Here is a 16,181-nt window from a genome sequence, read left to right as displayed (position 1 = left end):
AGCAGTGTGGGGTGGCTCCAGGGTGATGTCCCTGGGGACATGTGTCTGTGCTGTCCCCAGTGCTGGGGTTTGACCGTCCTGCCCATCCCCGCAGGTGCCTGGGTTAGCCCCACTGAGTCTCCTGGCATGAGGTGGCTTTGGGTCGTGGCTTTGGTGGCACCCGCCTGCACTGTCCCCTACAACGGCACGGCAGGGAGCACTGGGGATGGGGACAACGGGGACAGAGGTATGGGGGACTGGGGGGACTGGGATGGAGGGTGGCGGGATCTGGGGATCCTGGATACAGCAGGACTGGGCAGACTGGGAGTACTGAGGCTGGAGATGGAGGGAGCAGGGATGGAGGGGATTGGGGACAGTGAGGGGACAGGGGACAATGACAGGGATAGAAGTGTGGGGACACTGGAGGGACTGGGGACATTGGGGTACAGAAGATGGGCACGGAGGGATTGATGATCCCTGGGGGTCTGGGGCAGACCAGGGGCAGAGGTGGGGGTCTGGGAACACTGGGAATGGCATTGAGGGACCCAGGGAGGCCAAGACCCTTCCTGATGCAGCGTCCCTGCCCCTCCGTGTCCCCATGTGTCCCCAGGTCCCTGCACCCCTCAGCACGGCTCCCTGGGCACCGAGGTGCTGCTGCCGTGCCCGGGGGGCGCGGCCGAGTGGCGCCGGGGGGGCACCGTCCTGGGCACGTTCCCGGCCCCGGGGCTGGCCCTGCCCAACGCCAGCCTGGCCCACGAGGGCCACTACAGCTGCCACCACCCCGTCACCGGCGAGACCTGGGCCACCATCTGCCTGCGGCTGGGCTGTGAGTGTCCCCCAGCTCTGCCGTGACCCCGCTGGTCAGGGGTCCCTGGGGGTGCTGGCAGTGGCGTGACCCCTGTCCCCTGTCCCCTGTCCCAGACCCGCCCCCGCCACCGGCCATCGAGTGCTGGGCCACCAGCTACCCCCAGGCTGTGAACTGCTCCTGGGGGCTGAGCCCCGACCCCCGGCTGGACACCGACTTTGTGGCCACCTACAGGTCAGTGGGGGTCCCCAAAGGCTCTCCCCGTGTCCCCCAGCCCTTGGCAGCTGTCCCTGTGTCCCCAGGCACGGCACAGACACAGGTGAGTGCGCCCTCACGGGCCCGCGGAGCTGCTCCTTCGGGGACCTGCAGGTGTTCTCCCTCACTCCCTACGAGCTCAACGTGACAGCCCGGAACGCCCTGGGAGCTGCCTCCGGAGCCCTGCCCTTCCTCCTGGAGAACATCAGTGAGTGCTGCGGGATGGGGGACACCGGGGGTCCCCTGCAGGACCCTCGTGTCTCACCCTGCTTGGGATGTGGGATCATCCGTGCAATGCTGGGGCTCAGACCGTCCCTGCAACAGCTCACAGGGGGACATGAGGGCCCTGTCCCCAACAATCCCGTGCTGGATCCCGCAGCCACGACATCCCCCCTTCCTCTAAAAATGAAGGAAAGTGGCTTTTTCCATGCAGTGGTGGGACAAGAGGGTTGGTTTTAATCTAGAGGAGGATTTAGATGGGATATTGGAAAAAATTCTTCCCTGTGAGGCTGGTGAGGCCCTGGAATGGATTCCCAGAGAAGCTGTGGCTGCCCCTGGATCCCTGGAAGTGTCCAAGGCCAGGCTGGACGGGACTTGGAGCAGCCTGGGACAGCGGAAGGTGTTCCCGGTGGGATGAGATGATCCTCAAGGTCCCTTCCCACCCAAACCATCCTGGAATTCTCTCATTCCTTGTCTCCCCAGTAAAGCCGGACCCCCCCGAGGCCCTGCGGGTCTCCCCCATCCCTGGGGAGCCCCAGAAGCTGCTGCTGGAGTGGAGCCCTCCATCATCCTGGCCATTCCCGGAGTATTTCCCGCTCCAGTACCGCATCCGCTACTCCCGGGACAACGACTCCGTCCCCACCACGGTACTGCCACCCGCCCCGGGTAAACTGAGGCGCAGCTGTGGCTGTGCCCGGTGCGTTCCTGTCCCTGACCCCGCTGTGCCCAGGTGGGGCCGTACGAGCTGACATCCCACACGCTGACGGACCTGGAGCCCGGCAGCCTCCACCACATCCAGGTGGCCGCCAAGGACGTCACGGATTGCGGGGAATTCAGCGCCTGGAGCCCGCCGGCCTCGGGGACACCCTGGGTGGGGCTGTGACAGCCAGGCAGGGCCGCTGTCCCCACCCCAGGCCGGATTCTGTCCCTTGTCCCACCCCAGCAGCGCGGAGCCACCAGTGCTGCCAGGAAAGGGCAATAAAAGGCCTTGAGGCTTCGTCCCTGTTCTAATTGGGGTGTTTGTGATGGCTGAGCTGCCCGGGGGTCGGTCCCTTCACTGCGCTCAGGGCCAGTCCCTTTGCTGTTCCAGAACAATCTCTTTATTTTCCTGCTTTTGACCCTTTTTTGCCCTTGGGGTCGGTCCTTTTTCTGCCCCAGCGCCGTCCCTTCGCCCTCCGCCCCACCCCGGCCCTCAGCGCCCACCGGGGCGGGGCTGTCACGGACACGGCGGGTCTGAGGGGTGGGCGGCCATGTCGGACGTGGGCTGGGGCGGGAGGGGGGGAGCGCCGTGATTAACGACGGGCGCCTGTTCCCTGCGCGGCGTTCCGCGGGCTGAGGCGGCCGCAGACCGGAGCTCCGGAACTCACAGGCCTCACACCGGAGCCCCGGAGAGTTCCACACCTCACACCGGAGCCCCGTGGCCATTACAGACACCCTCCCCCCCCCCGCCGTGCCACCTGATGGTCTCGTCCATCGCTGCCTTCCCGCGCTCCGGCCGGGGGGGCGGGGGGGAGCGCGCATGCGCAGCGAGGCTCGCGGGCGGTGGCGCCCCCGCCTGGTTGCGGCGCGTCCCGCCGCTCGCAGCCCCTGCGCGCGGGGCCGGGAGACCCCGGGGCTGAGTCCCTGAGGGGTGCGCTGATGGCGGGAAACGGGGGCAGATATGGAGGGGTTTGGGTGCGAAAGGGACCCTAAAGATCGTCCTGGGCCGCTCCTGCCATGGGCAGGGACACCTTCCACTATCCCAGGCTGCTCCAAGCTCCGTCCAGCCTGGCCTTGGACAATGCCAGGCATGCAGGGGCAGCCACAGCTGCTCTGGGCACCCTGTGCCAGGGCCTGCCCACCCTCCCAGCCAGGAATTCCTTCCCAATATCCCGTCTCTGGGATTTGATGGGGACTTAGGCTGAGATCTGCCACCTTCCAGAGAGCACCGAGGCCTTTCCCAAGCTTTGCCAGGCTTTGTGCCCTCCAGATTTTCTTCCCTGAGCTCTCCTGGGCTCTGGAAGCACTTTGTCCTCACAGAGGAAAAAGGGAAAAGGGCTGGTTCGTCCCATCCTGTGAAGTTCCACCTCGCTCCAGCTGATGGCACGATTGGGAGCGTGTGGAGCCGAGCTTTTTCCCAGGAAGACAGACAGCCTGTTGGACAAAATCCCAGTTTTCCATCTCGGGTATCCGAGACGGAGCAGCCTCACACCCAGCCTGTGCTCATTCCCACCAGGAATGAGAGCAGGGAAGAACCTGGTTCTTATAAAATGAGTAAATAAATACGAGTCACCAGGTCAGGGATGGGACCCGAGTTATCTGCGGGATGAGCAGCCAGCAGCTGGAGCTTCCAAAGGATTCCCAGCCCCAGGAATAGGCTCCCACCAGCAGGAATTAATGGGATGTCAGTCCACAGGAGAGCTTCCTTCCATGGGACATGTGGGATGGAGGCAATGATCCCTGCAGGCTTCCAGCTCCTCCTGTGTCTGCCTTACAGCTGTGTAACCTTCCAAACACAGAGCAAAGGGAAAATCCCTGGGAAAGTGGCGGCTGCCTTCGGCCTCTCGCTGGCAGTGGGCTCTGGTGTGTCCATTCCGTGGTCCCAAACCAGCTGGCCGGCACACCTGGGCTGTCCTGCGGTGATCCTATAACCCAAACAGCCTCGGGGGTGGCTGGACTGAAATGGGGGGTCTGGGATCGGCCCTTTGGAGCAGCTGCTGGCTCGGGAATGCAGCTTTACAAGGCAAAAATGGATTTACATGAGGGGACAAATTTCCCCTCCTGGTTGTCTCGGTAGTTTGTGGATTTTGCTGTGTGAGCAAGAAAAAAACAATAAATTAAACTGCTTATTTCAGGGAGGCAGAATTGCTTAACACTTAAAACCAGGACCAATTATTTTTTCTTCCTGGCTCCATCTCATCACATCTGACCTTAGGAAGGACGTCAGCTCTCCTGCAAAATTCCCATATTTTAGGGTGACAATAATCACTAGACCCTCCAAAGGAGTGGGACTGGTTAATATTAAAAAAGGTGTTTAAGCTCTTTGTTGGTTCAGATTTTCCTAAAGCCGCTGCTGCAACACCAGGTTTGCGCTGTAAAATCAGCTTAAGGCAGCAGAAATTCCGTATTCTTTCTAAAACATGATGGCAGATTCCTGAGAGCTTTTCCAGGATGGTTCCTGTGTCATTTGTGTTTGTTTTGTCCTTTTGATTTTGGGTTCTGATTCCCAAATGGCCTTGGCAGGACAGGTTCAGTTGGTGCCTGGCAGCTCTCAGATCTCACAGATGTTTCTCCATCGTTTATGTTCAGATTCTGGGGCTGTCTCTGTAACCAAAAGACACTTTGGATTAATTTATTTCCTTATTAATTTCTATTTCTGGGACAAGACGGGAGCTCTGTGGGAACATGGGAACAGACACAACTACACCCCAAACCTCTCGGCCAAGGAAACCCTGGAGCAGTGTCACGAGAGCCTTTTCCAGCCGCTATCCCTGACCCCTGGGCAGGCTGGGAAGGGAATCTCTGACAGCACAGGAGCTTTTTTTACTCCTGAAATGTGACTTCCCTGGGTTTCCTGTGCCAGCAGCACAGGGCTGTGTAAGTCGAGCCATGATTTGGGAAGAAAGGAGCCTGCACACCCTGACTTTCATGGGTGGAGAGCTTGGCAATTCTCACTTAGACCCTTTCCAGCCCGGGGTTTTGGCCTCAGGAGAAGGGGCCTGCTGGGGAGCTGCCCCTACAAACCTTCTCTGCATCCTCTTGCACCTTCCCAAGGCTCCTGGGTTTAGTCTGGGGCTTGTTCTACCTCAGCACTGGGGAACTTCACAATTACAGAGCTCCTGAGTGGCCCCTCCGTGCCAGGCAAAGGGGCTCTGCTGCTTCCTGACGCTGCCCCTTCCCTCCTTCCCTTTTACAGCCCCTCCAAGTGCAGTAAAACTGCTGATTCCCATTTAAGGGATAATGCTGGGCACTAACAAGCTCACCTCCCTTTTAAAAGCCAGTGCTGGTCTCAGGAGATCTAATTTAGGAACACGTGGAAGGCCAGGGTGTCCTCCAGGGCTCCGGGGTGGGAGCTGCTCCGTGAGGAGCTCCAGCCTGGTTGGCTGCCAGAGCCTGGAGTATTTTTATCCATATCCAAGCTGCCGGAGGCTCCTGGCCCCACCTGAGCGTAGTGCAGGACAGGCTCACCTCTGCAGCAGGGGTTTGCTCTCCCAGGGACTGGCAGCAGGATTCTGTGGGGATTCCCATTTCTCCTTTGCCATGGGCTTGAGCTCCCACCTGCTTTCCCAAAGGTTTTGGGAGAGGATGGTGGAGCTCTCCAGAGCTCATCCCGTGATGTCAAACTGGCCCAGCAGAGACAAGGATGAATTCACGAGAGCAGAGCAGAAAGATTCTGCTGAAATACAAAGGGAAAAGGCCTCGTTCCCAACGTGTGGCAGTGTCTGGATGTGGGAAGGTGTTTCTTGGATATAGAGAAATAAATATTGGAGAGGGACTTTGGATAAGGGCCTGGAGTGCCAGGATACAGGGAATGGCTTCCCACTGCCAGAGGGCAGGGATAGATGGGATATTGGGATGAAATTCCTCTCTTTGAGGGTGGGGAGGCCCTGGTGTAGGGTGTCTAGAGAAGCCCCTGGATCCCTGGAAATGTTCAAGGCCAGGTTGGATGAGGCTTGGAGTCACCTGGGATTGGGGAAGGTGTCCCTGCCCATGACAGGGGTGGCACTGGATGGGATTTAAGGTCCTTTCCAACCCAAACCATCCTGGGATTCTTGATTCTATAAACCTGTGTTCCTAACAAGGACAGAACCCCCTCCCAAAGTCAGAACCCCCCAAGATGGTGACATCCAGCCCCAGGAATGCCATGGTGATGGGAGTGACAGCAAATGAATGGGGTCCTGGGTGTCCAGAGACGAGCAGGAGACGTGAAAGCAGCCAGCTTCACCCTGGTCAATATGGTCTGCTTTAAACTCTGTTTTTACTTCAGAATTGGGCTGCCAATAACTCCTTCAAACAATGATCTAATGCCTGTGTGAATGTTTGTAAAACCTCACTGCTGTGGCAGGTTGAGCTCTTGCCAAGAAGCAATCACATGTAATTAGGGAGAAGGAGTTGGAATCTCCTGGCCTTGCAGTGCAGCACATTTTCCAGTTGTGTTTGTCCCATTTGGACCACCTCATTCCTGGGGTGTGCTCCGAGCTGGGGTTTGTGGGACACTCTCCTGTCCCCAAGGGAATCTTGGTGGGAAGCAGTGCCAGAAACCTGCTGGAAAACACGAGGTACCTGTGCTGGGCAAGGTGGCAGGGTGACAAGGACAGAACCTGGCACGGGCAGAGCCACAAATGAGATTTTGGGTGCTCAATTCTCACCTGCTCTGCAGGAGATTCCTGAGGAGGCTTTTCAGGCACGTTGAGTCTTGAATGGGAACTGGGAGCATGGAGAAGCTCCGAGCTTTTGAGGGACACCTGGAAAAACCCTTTCCCTGGAGAAGAGGGACAGTCTCAATCTGCTGTGGGACTGGAGAAGTTCAACTGTTCAGAAAGCCCTGGAATAGTTTGGATTGGCAGGAATCTTTAAAGGACTTTAGTGCAGCCCTTGTTAAATGGTTGCTGCTCACACAATGAAAAGTTCTCAGTGGGAAATTAGAGCCTGTCCAGGACAGTAGATCCCAGGAAAAGGAATGAGGCATCCTTTGCCCAAACAGAGTTTAAACCTCAGTCCCCACTCTCTCACCTGGCACCTGAGGCCCCAAAGGACATTTCCAACCAAGTCAGAAATTTTGACATGGGAAGTTTGGTGAGAAAACCCTTCTTGAAATTCCTGGAGCATCCTGAAATTCCTTTCACTCTTTTTTCCAGTTCTGGAGAACCAGGCCTGTTGTGCAGCTCCTGGAGTGTTGTCCTGAAACAACAGGAGGTCAGGGACACACAGGTCAGGTCCTGTGGGACAAGGAGCTGTTATTTATGGAACAAATTTTTTCCTGAATGTGAGAGAGGAGAGATGGATTCTGCTCTCTGTTGGAGTTTGAAATCCTAAATTCTAGCCAAGAGACATCACATAAACTCGTGCTGAAGAACCTGACCTAGTTGGAATAATTGGAGGTAATTGTCAGCTCTTTCCAGATGACAAAACCCTTAATCACCAGCAGATGCTCAGCCAACCTCACAAAAAAGGCTGGAAACCCGGGGTGAACGGGGAGGAATTGCTGTCCCAGAGGCACCAAGTTTCAGGAATGGGCAGGAATCTTCCTTAGGGGTTTTTCCAATACATGGTCAGACTGGGGCAGTGGTTTGTGCTCATGGCCCGGGCATCTCTGCAGAAATCTGGAATTGTGCCATGAGTTACGCCGGAATATCCGAGAACAATTGGGGATGGAGCAACTCTGAAATGAGGAGCTGCGAGGTCGGGCTGCTCCACGGGTTCCTGTCCCAGATCCTTGAATCCAGACTCTCGGATCCCTGAGCTAGCCTGGGGTTTCCTAAAGCTTGGCATGAGTTGGATGTGAGGTGCTGCACTCCCACAGAGCTGCAGGAGTTGCTTTGGGTTTCACCTGGGAGTTCCCTGCAAGTTGGCAAAGCCCTGAAGAGAGGAGATGGGATCTGATGGGGATGAGGATGATGATGGAAGAGCGGGATACCTGGCACTGCCTGGGATATCCCAGTCCCAGCTGTGCTCCTGGGGGTGTGGAGACACTGCACAAGTAGAAATGGTCCTTCTAGAAGGGTCTGTCCTCACCAGCCAATTAACCTGGATTGCTAATTAGTCACGGAATTAGAGCCATGGAGTGTCCTGAGCTGGGAGGGATCCACAAGGATCAGAGTGCAGCTCCTGGCCCTGCAGAGACACCCCAACAATCCCACCCTGTGCCTGAAGCGTTGTCCAAACGCTCCTGGAGCTCTGGCAGCCTTGGGAATGTGACCATTCCCTGGCCAGAGCACTTGCAAATTCCAGGAACCAGGGTTTGCAGAGGTGTTTTTCATTGTACAATGAGATGGCGAAAGCATAGGAAAACTGGGAACCTCTGGAAGTGGTCAGAGCAAGGAGCTGCCCTTGTGCCCAGGCAGAGGCTGTGACAGCTGGGCTTTAATTACCCAGTGCTGTAATTTTGGGAGGCTCTGGAGTGGCTCTCAGCACATTTGGTGTTTTACAGCCATGGGGATTCATCCCTTCCCGTACAACCTCCTGCAGTGGGACCAATAACCAGGGATCCTGCCTGGAAACCAACAGCTCCCCTGGGAATGTCTGGGACAAGACTCATTGCAGGCTCTTTGAAGTGGGCAGTAATGTGGAAACGGTGACAGCAGCACCGTTCCCATCAACCAGGGCTCTCCCATGGGGGCAGGGGCTCTCCCATGGGGGCAGGGGCTCTGCAGCCCAAAAAGGGGGAAAATGAACCACCACACCTTTGGGAAGAGCTCGGTGTGCCCAGGATGGGTGTGCAGGGCTGGGCTGTGCTCCCTTCCTGGGATGGAGCTGCTGGCCCAGGGGATGGAGCTGCTGGCCCAGGAGAGGCTGGGATGGAGCTGCTGGCCCAGGGGATGGGGCTGCTGGCCCAGGAGAGGCTAGGATGAACTTTGTGGTCCAAGGGAGGCTGGGATGGAGCTGCTGGCCCAGGGGAGGCTGGTTGGGGGCCATGACCTCCTGTTGGAGCACTCCAGACCGACAGAACTCAGCAGCTGCATGAACTGGTTGTGGCCTCAAGCAAAGGCCATTCCTCAGCCGCTGGCTTCTGCCAGATGGTCCCAGCCCAGGCTCAGGGCCTCACGTCCCCTCTCAGCTCTGCTTTTCATGTGTCTCTCCCCAAAAAAAGGCCTGGGCCAGTGCCAGACTCCAGCAAACCCTTCAGAGCAGTCCCCCAGCTCTGGCAGGTCACCGGTGCTGGAACCAACCCCACGTCCTGCCTCTACAGCCCAGACATCCTCCTCGGCTCTCCCTGCCAGCTCTGGAATGAGAAATGGCTCTGCTCTTCTGTCTGCTTCCATTCGAATCCCTCTAGGAAAGAGCTCGTGTTCTCCAGCTCCGTGCTGCTGAAATTAGCGCTGGCACCCTGCAGGATTCCAGCCTCGACTCGCGCCTCCAGGAGTGGGAAGAGCTGCCGAGACTGCGGAGACAAGTTGGATGTGAGAGCCAAGTGTCCAAAAGAACACGTTCAGGAACAACACAGTGAGCAGGAGGTGCTCCAGCACGGCAGGGAAATCATCCTGCTGAGGATAAAACTCCCCCCCACCTCAAAAAAAAAAGTGTTCTTGGGCAGCCAGGAAGGGTTAAACCATGGCACGAGGTTTGGGACAGCTGCAGGATGCTGGAGTGGGCACTGGGGTTGGGACCAGGATGATGGTTTTAGGTCACTCACAAAGCTTTCTAATTAGGCTTTTTTTTTGGGGGGGGGTGAAAAAAAAGAAAAAAAAATGGTGTGTTTGATTCTGTAAGTGCTGAACATTCCACAATTGCTGTGTTTAATAAATACAGCGGGGGCTCCTAGGAGACTGAATGGGGCTGAATGAATGAAGTATGTGAGACATCTGAAACCTATTAGTTGGAGCAAACTGGTGGAGAGGCAGGAATTCTTCTCTTTTTAAAAATATTTATACATTTTCCTTTCATGTCAGGCCAACATCTTATTTGGGGTTATGTTCCAGTGGAAGGAAAGGTGTGTCGGGGGGAAATGCAGGGGGAGGGGAGGTGCAGATTTGGGTCAGGCCCAAAAGGAGCAGAAGGGCTGGGTGGCTTTAGGGCCATATTTTCCTTTTGGAATCGAAGCCAGCACGTTGATCCATCAGGGGATTTTGCCCCAGCCTCGATGGGGATGGGTATTTTGGGATTTGGTTCATTTTGAGGTGTTTTGGGGAGCTTGTCCCACCTGGAGCCCCTCGCTTGGGGCACCAGAACTCTCCAAATGAGGTTTATGGAGCCATGGGTCTGGTTTAACCTAGTTTGGAGATTTAGGCTGAATTAGAACACACATCCAGTGTTGTCCCCACCCCATGGACAGCTCCAGGAGATCCCACCAGTGTCCAGGAGCAGTGGGAATGATGCCACATCCCAGAGCTTTCCACCCAGACTTCTCCTTCTCATGCAGAATTACCTCACTGACTTGGGAAAATAGGGAAAAATAGAGAAGATTGGGATGGGAAGAACACAGAACATTTCCCTCAGGGAATAAGCAGAGCTAACAACTCTTCAGGAGCCACTTCACCTGTGGGGAAGTCTCTGGAAAGGGAGAAAAAGAGTTGACAACGCCCAGCTCCAGTCTGGGCAGATTTCCTGCTGGAAGCTGTGGTTATTTCCTGCTGGAAACTGCGGATTTTTCCTGCTGGAAGCTCTTGTTATTTCCTGCTGGAGGTTGTGGTTATTTCCTGCTGGAAACTGCAGATTTTTCCTGCTGGAAGCTCTGGTTATTTCCTGCTGGAGGTTGTGGTTATTTCCTGCTGGAATCTGTGTTTATTTCCTGCTGGAAACTGTGGTTATTTCCTGCAGGAAACTCTGGTTATTTCCTGCTGGAAGCTGTGGTTATTTCCTGCTGGAAACTGCGGATTTTTCCTGCTGGAATCTCTGGTTATTTCCTGCTGGAAGCTGTGGTTATTTCCTGCTGGAAACTGCGGATTTTTCCTGCTGGAATCTCTGGTTATTTCCTGCTGGAAGCTCTGGTTATTTCCTGCTGGAAGCTCTGGTTATTTCCTGCTGGAAGTTGCACAAATCTGGGACAAGTCTCCCACCTTTGGTTCTTCCCTCGGTGTGTCAGGAGCTCACCCAGGGCTTGGAGTGACGTCTGAGCTCACCTCTCCTTGTGCAGGAGCTCTGGATCAAAGCTCAGGATGGTGTCAGAGAGGCCTGGATTTTGCAGTGTTTTCCAGCTGATAAGAGATATGCAAATTATCCCTGCTCTCCTGTCATCCCTAATGAGCTTTGTTCTGCCCACTTTTACTGCACCACACACTCAACCCTCTCCCTTCAGGCTTCCTGAACTGAAAATGAGAAGTTTTAGAAAACTGGGAATTTGCAAATGGCTCCCATTATCCTTCTAATCTCCCCAACCTGATAAAATCAGAGGATATCTCCCCCCTCCATAGGAAACAGATGTTCCTCTTGCAGCAGGGACATGCAGGAGGTATCCTGAAATTTGTTTAATTTAGAGTCTCCCGGAGATGGGATTTTTTGGGGGTTTACAACCTGCAATGTCCGAGCTTGGATCTGGCTGAATTTGGAGTGGTGCCAGTCAGGAATTTCTGTGGAGTTTCTTTCCATCATTAGTGAAGAGAAACTCAACATCTCTGAGCTGAGAGCTCGGAAAATAACTTTGGAGTGGTTTTTGATGGCATCTCTCTGTCAGCTTAGAGGTGAAAACATGACTGGGACGTGGGATGAGGCTGGGTCTCATTTTGTGACGGAATAGTGGAACCCATTCCAAGAGCCCATGAATGGATTTAACTCCTCCTGGAGCTGTGGGGAATGAGGCACTCTGGAAACATCCTTTTCCATCCCTCTGACTGCACTTTCTCTGTGGCATCTGTTCCCCATCAGTGGGAGGATCTCGGTGGATTTCAGTCTCATCAGTTTTGTCCACCTGTAACTCTTGGGTTTTCACACCTCTCTTTTTTATTTCTTTTTCTTCTTTTCTACCAGGTTCAAACAAAATCCTGGTTTTGCTGATGACACTGGGGGAAGTTGCCCAGAGAAGCTGTGGCTGCCCCATCCCTGAAAGTGTCCAAGGTTGGACAGGGCTTGGAACAACCTGGGAGAGTGGAAGGTGTCCCTGCCCATGGCAGGGGGTAGAATGGGATCATCTTTAAGGTCTTTCCAACCCAAACCATTCCGGGATTCTGAATGTCAGTGCTATTTCTAAAATATCTCGATTTTCCTCTGCTTTGGAGGTTCTCAGTGTGTGTCCATCTGTGCATGTGTGGGTGGTGGTTGCATTTCAGAATTTCCAGGACTGTTATAGCTCTTATGTTTTTTTCCAAACAACTTCCTCCAGTGTGAGTTCTCCCTCCTGACGGATCCGGACCCCACTTGGAAGAGTTCTCCATGGATGAGGGAAGCTGGATAAAGAAGCTGAATTAAAGCCTCTCTCACTGGAGGTGATTTAAGGATTCCTCCACAGCAGAACCATGTAACAAAAATCCAGATTTGTTTCAGATATTGGACGCATTTCCCACCCTCCACGTGTTGATGCTGCCGGTGACAAACTGTGGAAAAAACTCCTGAAGTGTGAGCCAAGAATTCCCTTCATCAGCCTTTTGCTAAGGTGCATAGTTTATCCCGATTTTTCCTGATTTATCCCAGCCTCAACCTCGCTCAGACACATTCCCAAGGCGTGTCTCCTCCGAGCCTCTTGGGAGCACCATTTCCACGTCTCTCTGGACTGGCTGGACACGTCACCATCGCCGTCCCTGTCCCGGGGTGTCTCAGGCCAGGAATGGGTCCTGAGGGGAGAAGTGACCCGTGGAATGTGAGGAGGAGGAGCTGGAGCCCAGAGGTTGGATGGGGCAGCCCTGGCAGGTGCTGAGCTGTTCCTGAATTAAACACAACTCTGGTTAATTAAAGCAGCTTAGGGCAGTGCTCTGGGTTGGGAAAGGCCATGGATTGGGAGCATTCCCAGAGTCCTGTTTGGGGACAGAGAGGGACAGTGGCAGCAGTTGAAGGGGTGGCTTGGACCTCAGGCAAGGTGGCTGCTGGGGGTGTTTAATAACGTTCCCTTCCTCCTGAGGAGCAGGGCCAGGACACAGGGAATGGCTGGAGCTGTGTCAGGGGGTTGGGATGGAGATCAGGGAATGGATCGCCCTCATGGGATGTTGCTGGCAGGACTTTCCCAGTGCTCCTGGGCTCCAACTCCCCCCATTTCCCTGCTGTCCTCAGTGGGGTCTCAGTGTTTGTGTCCTCAGTGCCATCCCTCAGTAGCTGGGATGGATAATTTGCATCAGAATAGTCCAAAAACTGGGATCAGCTTTGACCAGAAACACAGCATCCTTGGGCTGTGAAAAACTGCTGCAAAACCAGCAAGTTCAGGCTCCCTGGCTGCTGACTTTTGTCTGAACACAGAGGCTGAATACCATCAGAATAGTTTGTTTTATTTCCAGCTTGCCTGAAACCAGAGATTCCTGGGAGGTGTCCAAGCCAATCGCTGAACCCAACTGGATTTTGTGAACCTGAACTCTGGAGCTGCTCTGGTCCCTGCAGCACTTTGGTTGTCCCAGCTCCCTCTCCCGGCATCCCAGTGACCCTTTCACAATCTCTTTGTGGTTTGTACTTGTCGTATTTTTCACATTCCTGATTTATCATGGAATGGGTTGGGTTGGAAAGATCCTGAAGGATCATCCAGTGCCACCCCCTGCCATGGACAGGGACACCTTCCACAGTCCCTGGCTGCTCCAACCTGCCCTTGGACACTTCCAGGGATCCAGGGGCAGCCACAACTTCTCTGGGAATTCCATCCCAGCCCCTTCCCACCCTCCCAGGGAGGAATTCCTTCCCAAAATCCCACCCATCCCTGCCTGCTGTCGGTGTGAAGCCATTCCCTGTGTGCTGTCCCTCCATCCCTTGTCCCCAGTCCCTCTTTGCCTCGCCTGTTGAAAGACCAGCAGGATTCCTGTGTTTAGTCCCAAGCACAGAGGGAGCAGAGCTGAGCCCGACTCCAGCACATCCAAAGGTGGGGAAGCAGCCAAGGCCTTGGAATCCATCCTGGGCTGGGAGCAGAGCAGAGCCTGAGCTCAGCGCCGGGGCAGCTCCGCACATGGAACGTGACGGCTTTGGAGAGCGGCACCTCTGCGCTCCTCAGTTCCAGGAATGTTCTAGGAAGTGGGCAGGAGCCTCCTGGTTTGGTGAGAGCAGGAGCAGCCCCATTTCCCTGCAGTTTGGGCTCTCAGGATGCTGCTGTGGCACAGCAGCCCTCGGTGTTCTGGGTGGTGTTTGGGGCTTGGAGCCTCCTGCCCCCCATTTCCCCCAAGTGCTTTTATCCCCTTCTCTCTCATCCCACCAAACCTTTTCCCTGCAGCTGGCAGAAAATGGGATTTTCTGGTTAATACCAAAATAAAAACAGCAGTGTCCAGCATGGGATGGGAGAGGGAAGGGGGAGAGCCAGGGGCTGGGATGGACAAGGAGCACGGGCTGTACATCCCAGAGAGCTGGAGGTGCTGCAGGACAGGAAAATCCCGAAGCAATCAGCAGAGCTGGGATGGGATCTGAGTCCTTTTCCAGCTCCTGCAGCCTTAGGATTGTTCCTTGTGGGATTCCTCTCCCTTTTCCCAGGCAGTGCCGAGCGTTTGGGGTTTGTTCCAGGGCTTTTCTTTGTAGTGATGGGGAAAACATGAGCAGAGTCACTTCCCCACTCCCTGTAACAGGAATAAAACATGAGCAGGAAAAAACAGCTTTTGGTGGGGGCCAAAGGTCTTGCAGAGGTTGCCTCCGTGGAATGGCAGCGAGCAGAAATCTCCAAGGATTTTCCAGGTGCTTTATTGGATATCCTCCCTGTGTTAGTCCAGGTTCCATCCTCCCTCTGGGAAGGATTCAGACCCTGGGGTTGTGTTGACTTCGAGCCTGATTTGATTCCTTTCCCTGGGGAATGCACACACCCCCAAAATGGATGGCTGGAAAAGTGGGTCCAGCCTTTGCTGTGAGGGAGGAACTTGTGATCCCCTCCAAAGCCCTGGCAGTCCCAAAGCCCTGGGATTGGATCTTGCTTGGATTTTCCTCCTTCCTTCACTCATTCACTTCACCAAGCAGCTGGAATCCAGCACCGGCTCCGACCAAGGAATGGGAAGAGGGATGCTCAGGAATCTCTGGGGTGGGACTGGATAATCCTTAAGGTCCTTCCCACCCAAACCATCCCGGGATCATGTGATTTATGACCCAAATTTGCCTTTATGCCCCACATCCCCTTCCTCTGCCCCAGCCAGGCAAACTCCTTCCCTGCACCCCAAATCTCTCCGGAAAAACACAGAGAGAGAATGGAAGAATCCGACTGAGGGGCTGAAATGGGTTAAGGAGCAAGATTAGATCAAATATTTCTGAGCATCTGGGGCTTCTTGACCACCCCATTGTGGCCCATCCCTGGCTGTCAGACCCTGAGCATTCCCAGAAGGAGTTAAGGGAGACCTGGGCGGGAGCCAAGAGCTTTTGCCGGAAGCTTTATCTTCCCCCCAAAAAGAATCTGATGTCTGGAGCTCTGGACGAGGCATTGTCCTCATAAAACACAACAAGAACAACAAAACAAGCCCTGCTATTCCCAGCTCTGTAACAAGCCATAAAATGGGGGGGGGGGGGGGGGGGGGAAAGGCAAAAAAAGAAAAAAAAAAAGCCCTGGAAATGTAAGAGTTTTATTAAACTGGAACCATGTGTTTCCTATAGTCCCGTCTCCATAAGCTGTGCACATCCCGTCCATGTTTATGTTCTCCTCGGGGGTGTGAGGGGTTTTTTTCCATGCCTGGGAATGATTAGAAGGAGGGAGCTCATGGATGAACTCATGTCTCCTGTGAGCAGCACCAGGAAACCTGCACACACCGGGAGAGGCACAAATCCTGCGGGAGCGGCCGGGGAAACGCGGGACGCCGGGAAGGGGGAAAGGCAAGGCACAAGGGAGAAGGAAAAAGGAAAATTTCCAGAGTGGAAAAAGAGGAGAAAGTTGTCCCATGTGGATCATTGTAGAAAGTGTGCACTGAGGATGTTCCCTGAGGGCCTGGAGTGATCCTGCCTCACCCAGGGAGGCTCAGAGAGGCCCATGTGTGGTTTAAACATCCCCCCTCCTCTTCTGGGGTCTCCAGCACCCCCCAGGCATTCCTTAAATGAGGAGATTATCCTGGAAATGAGTGTGGAGCTCCCTGGAGACTTCCCAGGAAAGGAGAAGGAGGAGAAGGGCCAGGTCTGGGATTTGCCAGGAGCCCTCGGCCTGGCTGGAGACATTTGGGCACAAGGAGTGGCCACAGCGTCCGTGGGGAGCTGGGTGGTGACG

General features: G+C 54.9%; 1 protein-coding gene and 1 long non-coding RNA gene across 3 annotated transcripts; both read left to right on the top strand.

The window, feature by feature from the left end:
* The first annotated feature begins 111 nt into the window (after window positions 1-111).
* EBI3 (Epstein-Barr virus induced 3) lies at window positions 112-2,253 on the top strand. The gene is made up of 6 exons (XM_053999507.1): window positions 112-226; window positions 590-805; window positions 901-1,018; window positions 1,087-1,247; window positions 1,742-1,905; window positions 1,989-2,253. Exons 1-6 carry the CDS (start codon window positions 127-129, stop codon window positions 2,139-2,141), a joined length of 912 nt encoding a protein of 303 aa, XP_053855482.1. The 5' UTR covers window positions 112-126; the 3' UTR covers window positions 2,142-2,253.
* A 9,079-nt stretch (window positions 2,254-11,332) lies between these two features.
* Window positions 11,333-15,477, top strand: LOC128819420 (uncharacterized). Of its 2 annotated transcripts, none has more exons than XR_008440700.1 (3): window positions 11,333-12,482; window positions 13,315-13,476; window positions 13,834-15,477. It is a non-coding gene; the product is annotated as an uncharacterized LOC128819420 (long non-coding RNA). The 2 variants fall into 2 exon arrangements; XR_008440699.1 differs by having other exon boundaries at window positions 11,333-12,736.
* Window positions 15,478-16,181: the final 704 nt, after the last annotated feature.

Source organism: Vidua macroura, chromosome 26, assembly GCF_024509145.1.
Source record: "Vidua macroura isolate BioBank_ID:100142 chromosome 26, ASM2450914v1, whole genome shotgun sequence".
NCBI classification, from domain to species: Eukaryota; Metazoa; Chordata; class Aves; order Passeriformes; family Viduidae; genus Vidua; species Vidua macroura.
This window is presented reverse-complemented; position numbering and strand designations above follow the sequence as displayed.

Excerpts from the sequence above, each read along its gene's own strand:
- EBI3 (XM_053999507.1), top strand. The coding sequence starts at position 127 with ATGAGGTGGCTTTGGGTCGTGGCTTTGGTGGCACCCGCCTGCACTGTC. Across the intron at positions 806-900 it reads CATCTGCCTGCGGCTGGGCT|ACCCGCCCCCGCCACCGGCC; the intron begins GTGAGTGTCCCC and ends CCCCTGTCCCAG. Across the intron at positions 1,906-1,988 it reads ACGACTCCGTCCCCACCACG|GTGGGGCCGTACGAGCTGAC; the intron begins GTACTGCCACCC and ends CGCTGTGCCCAG.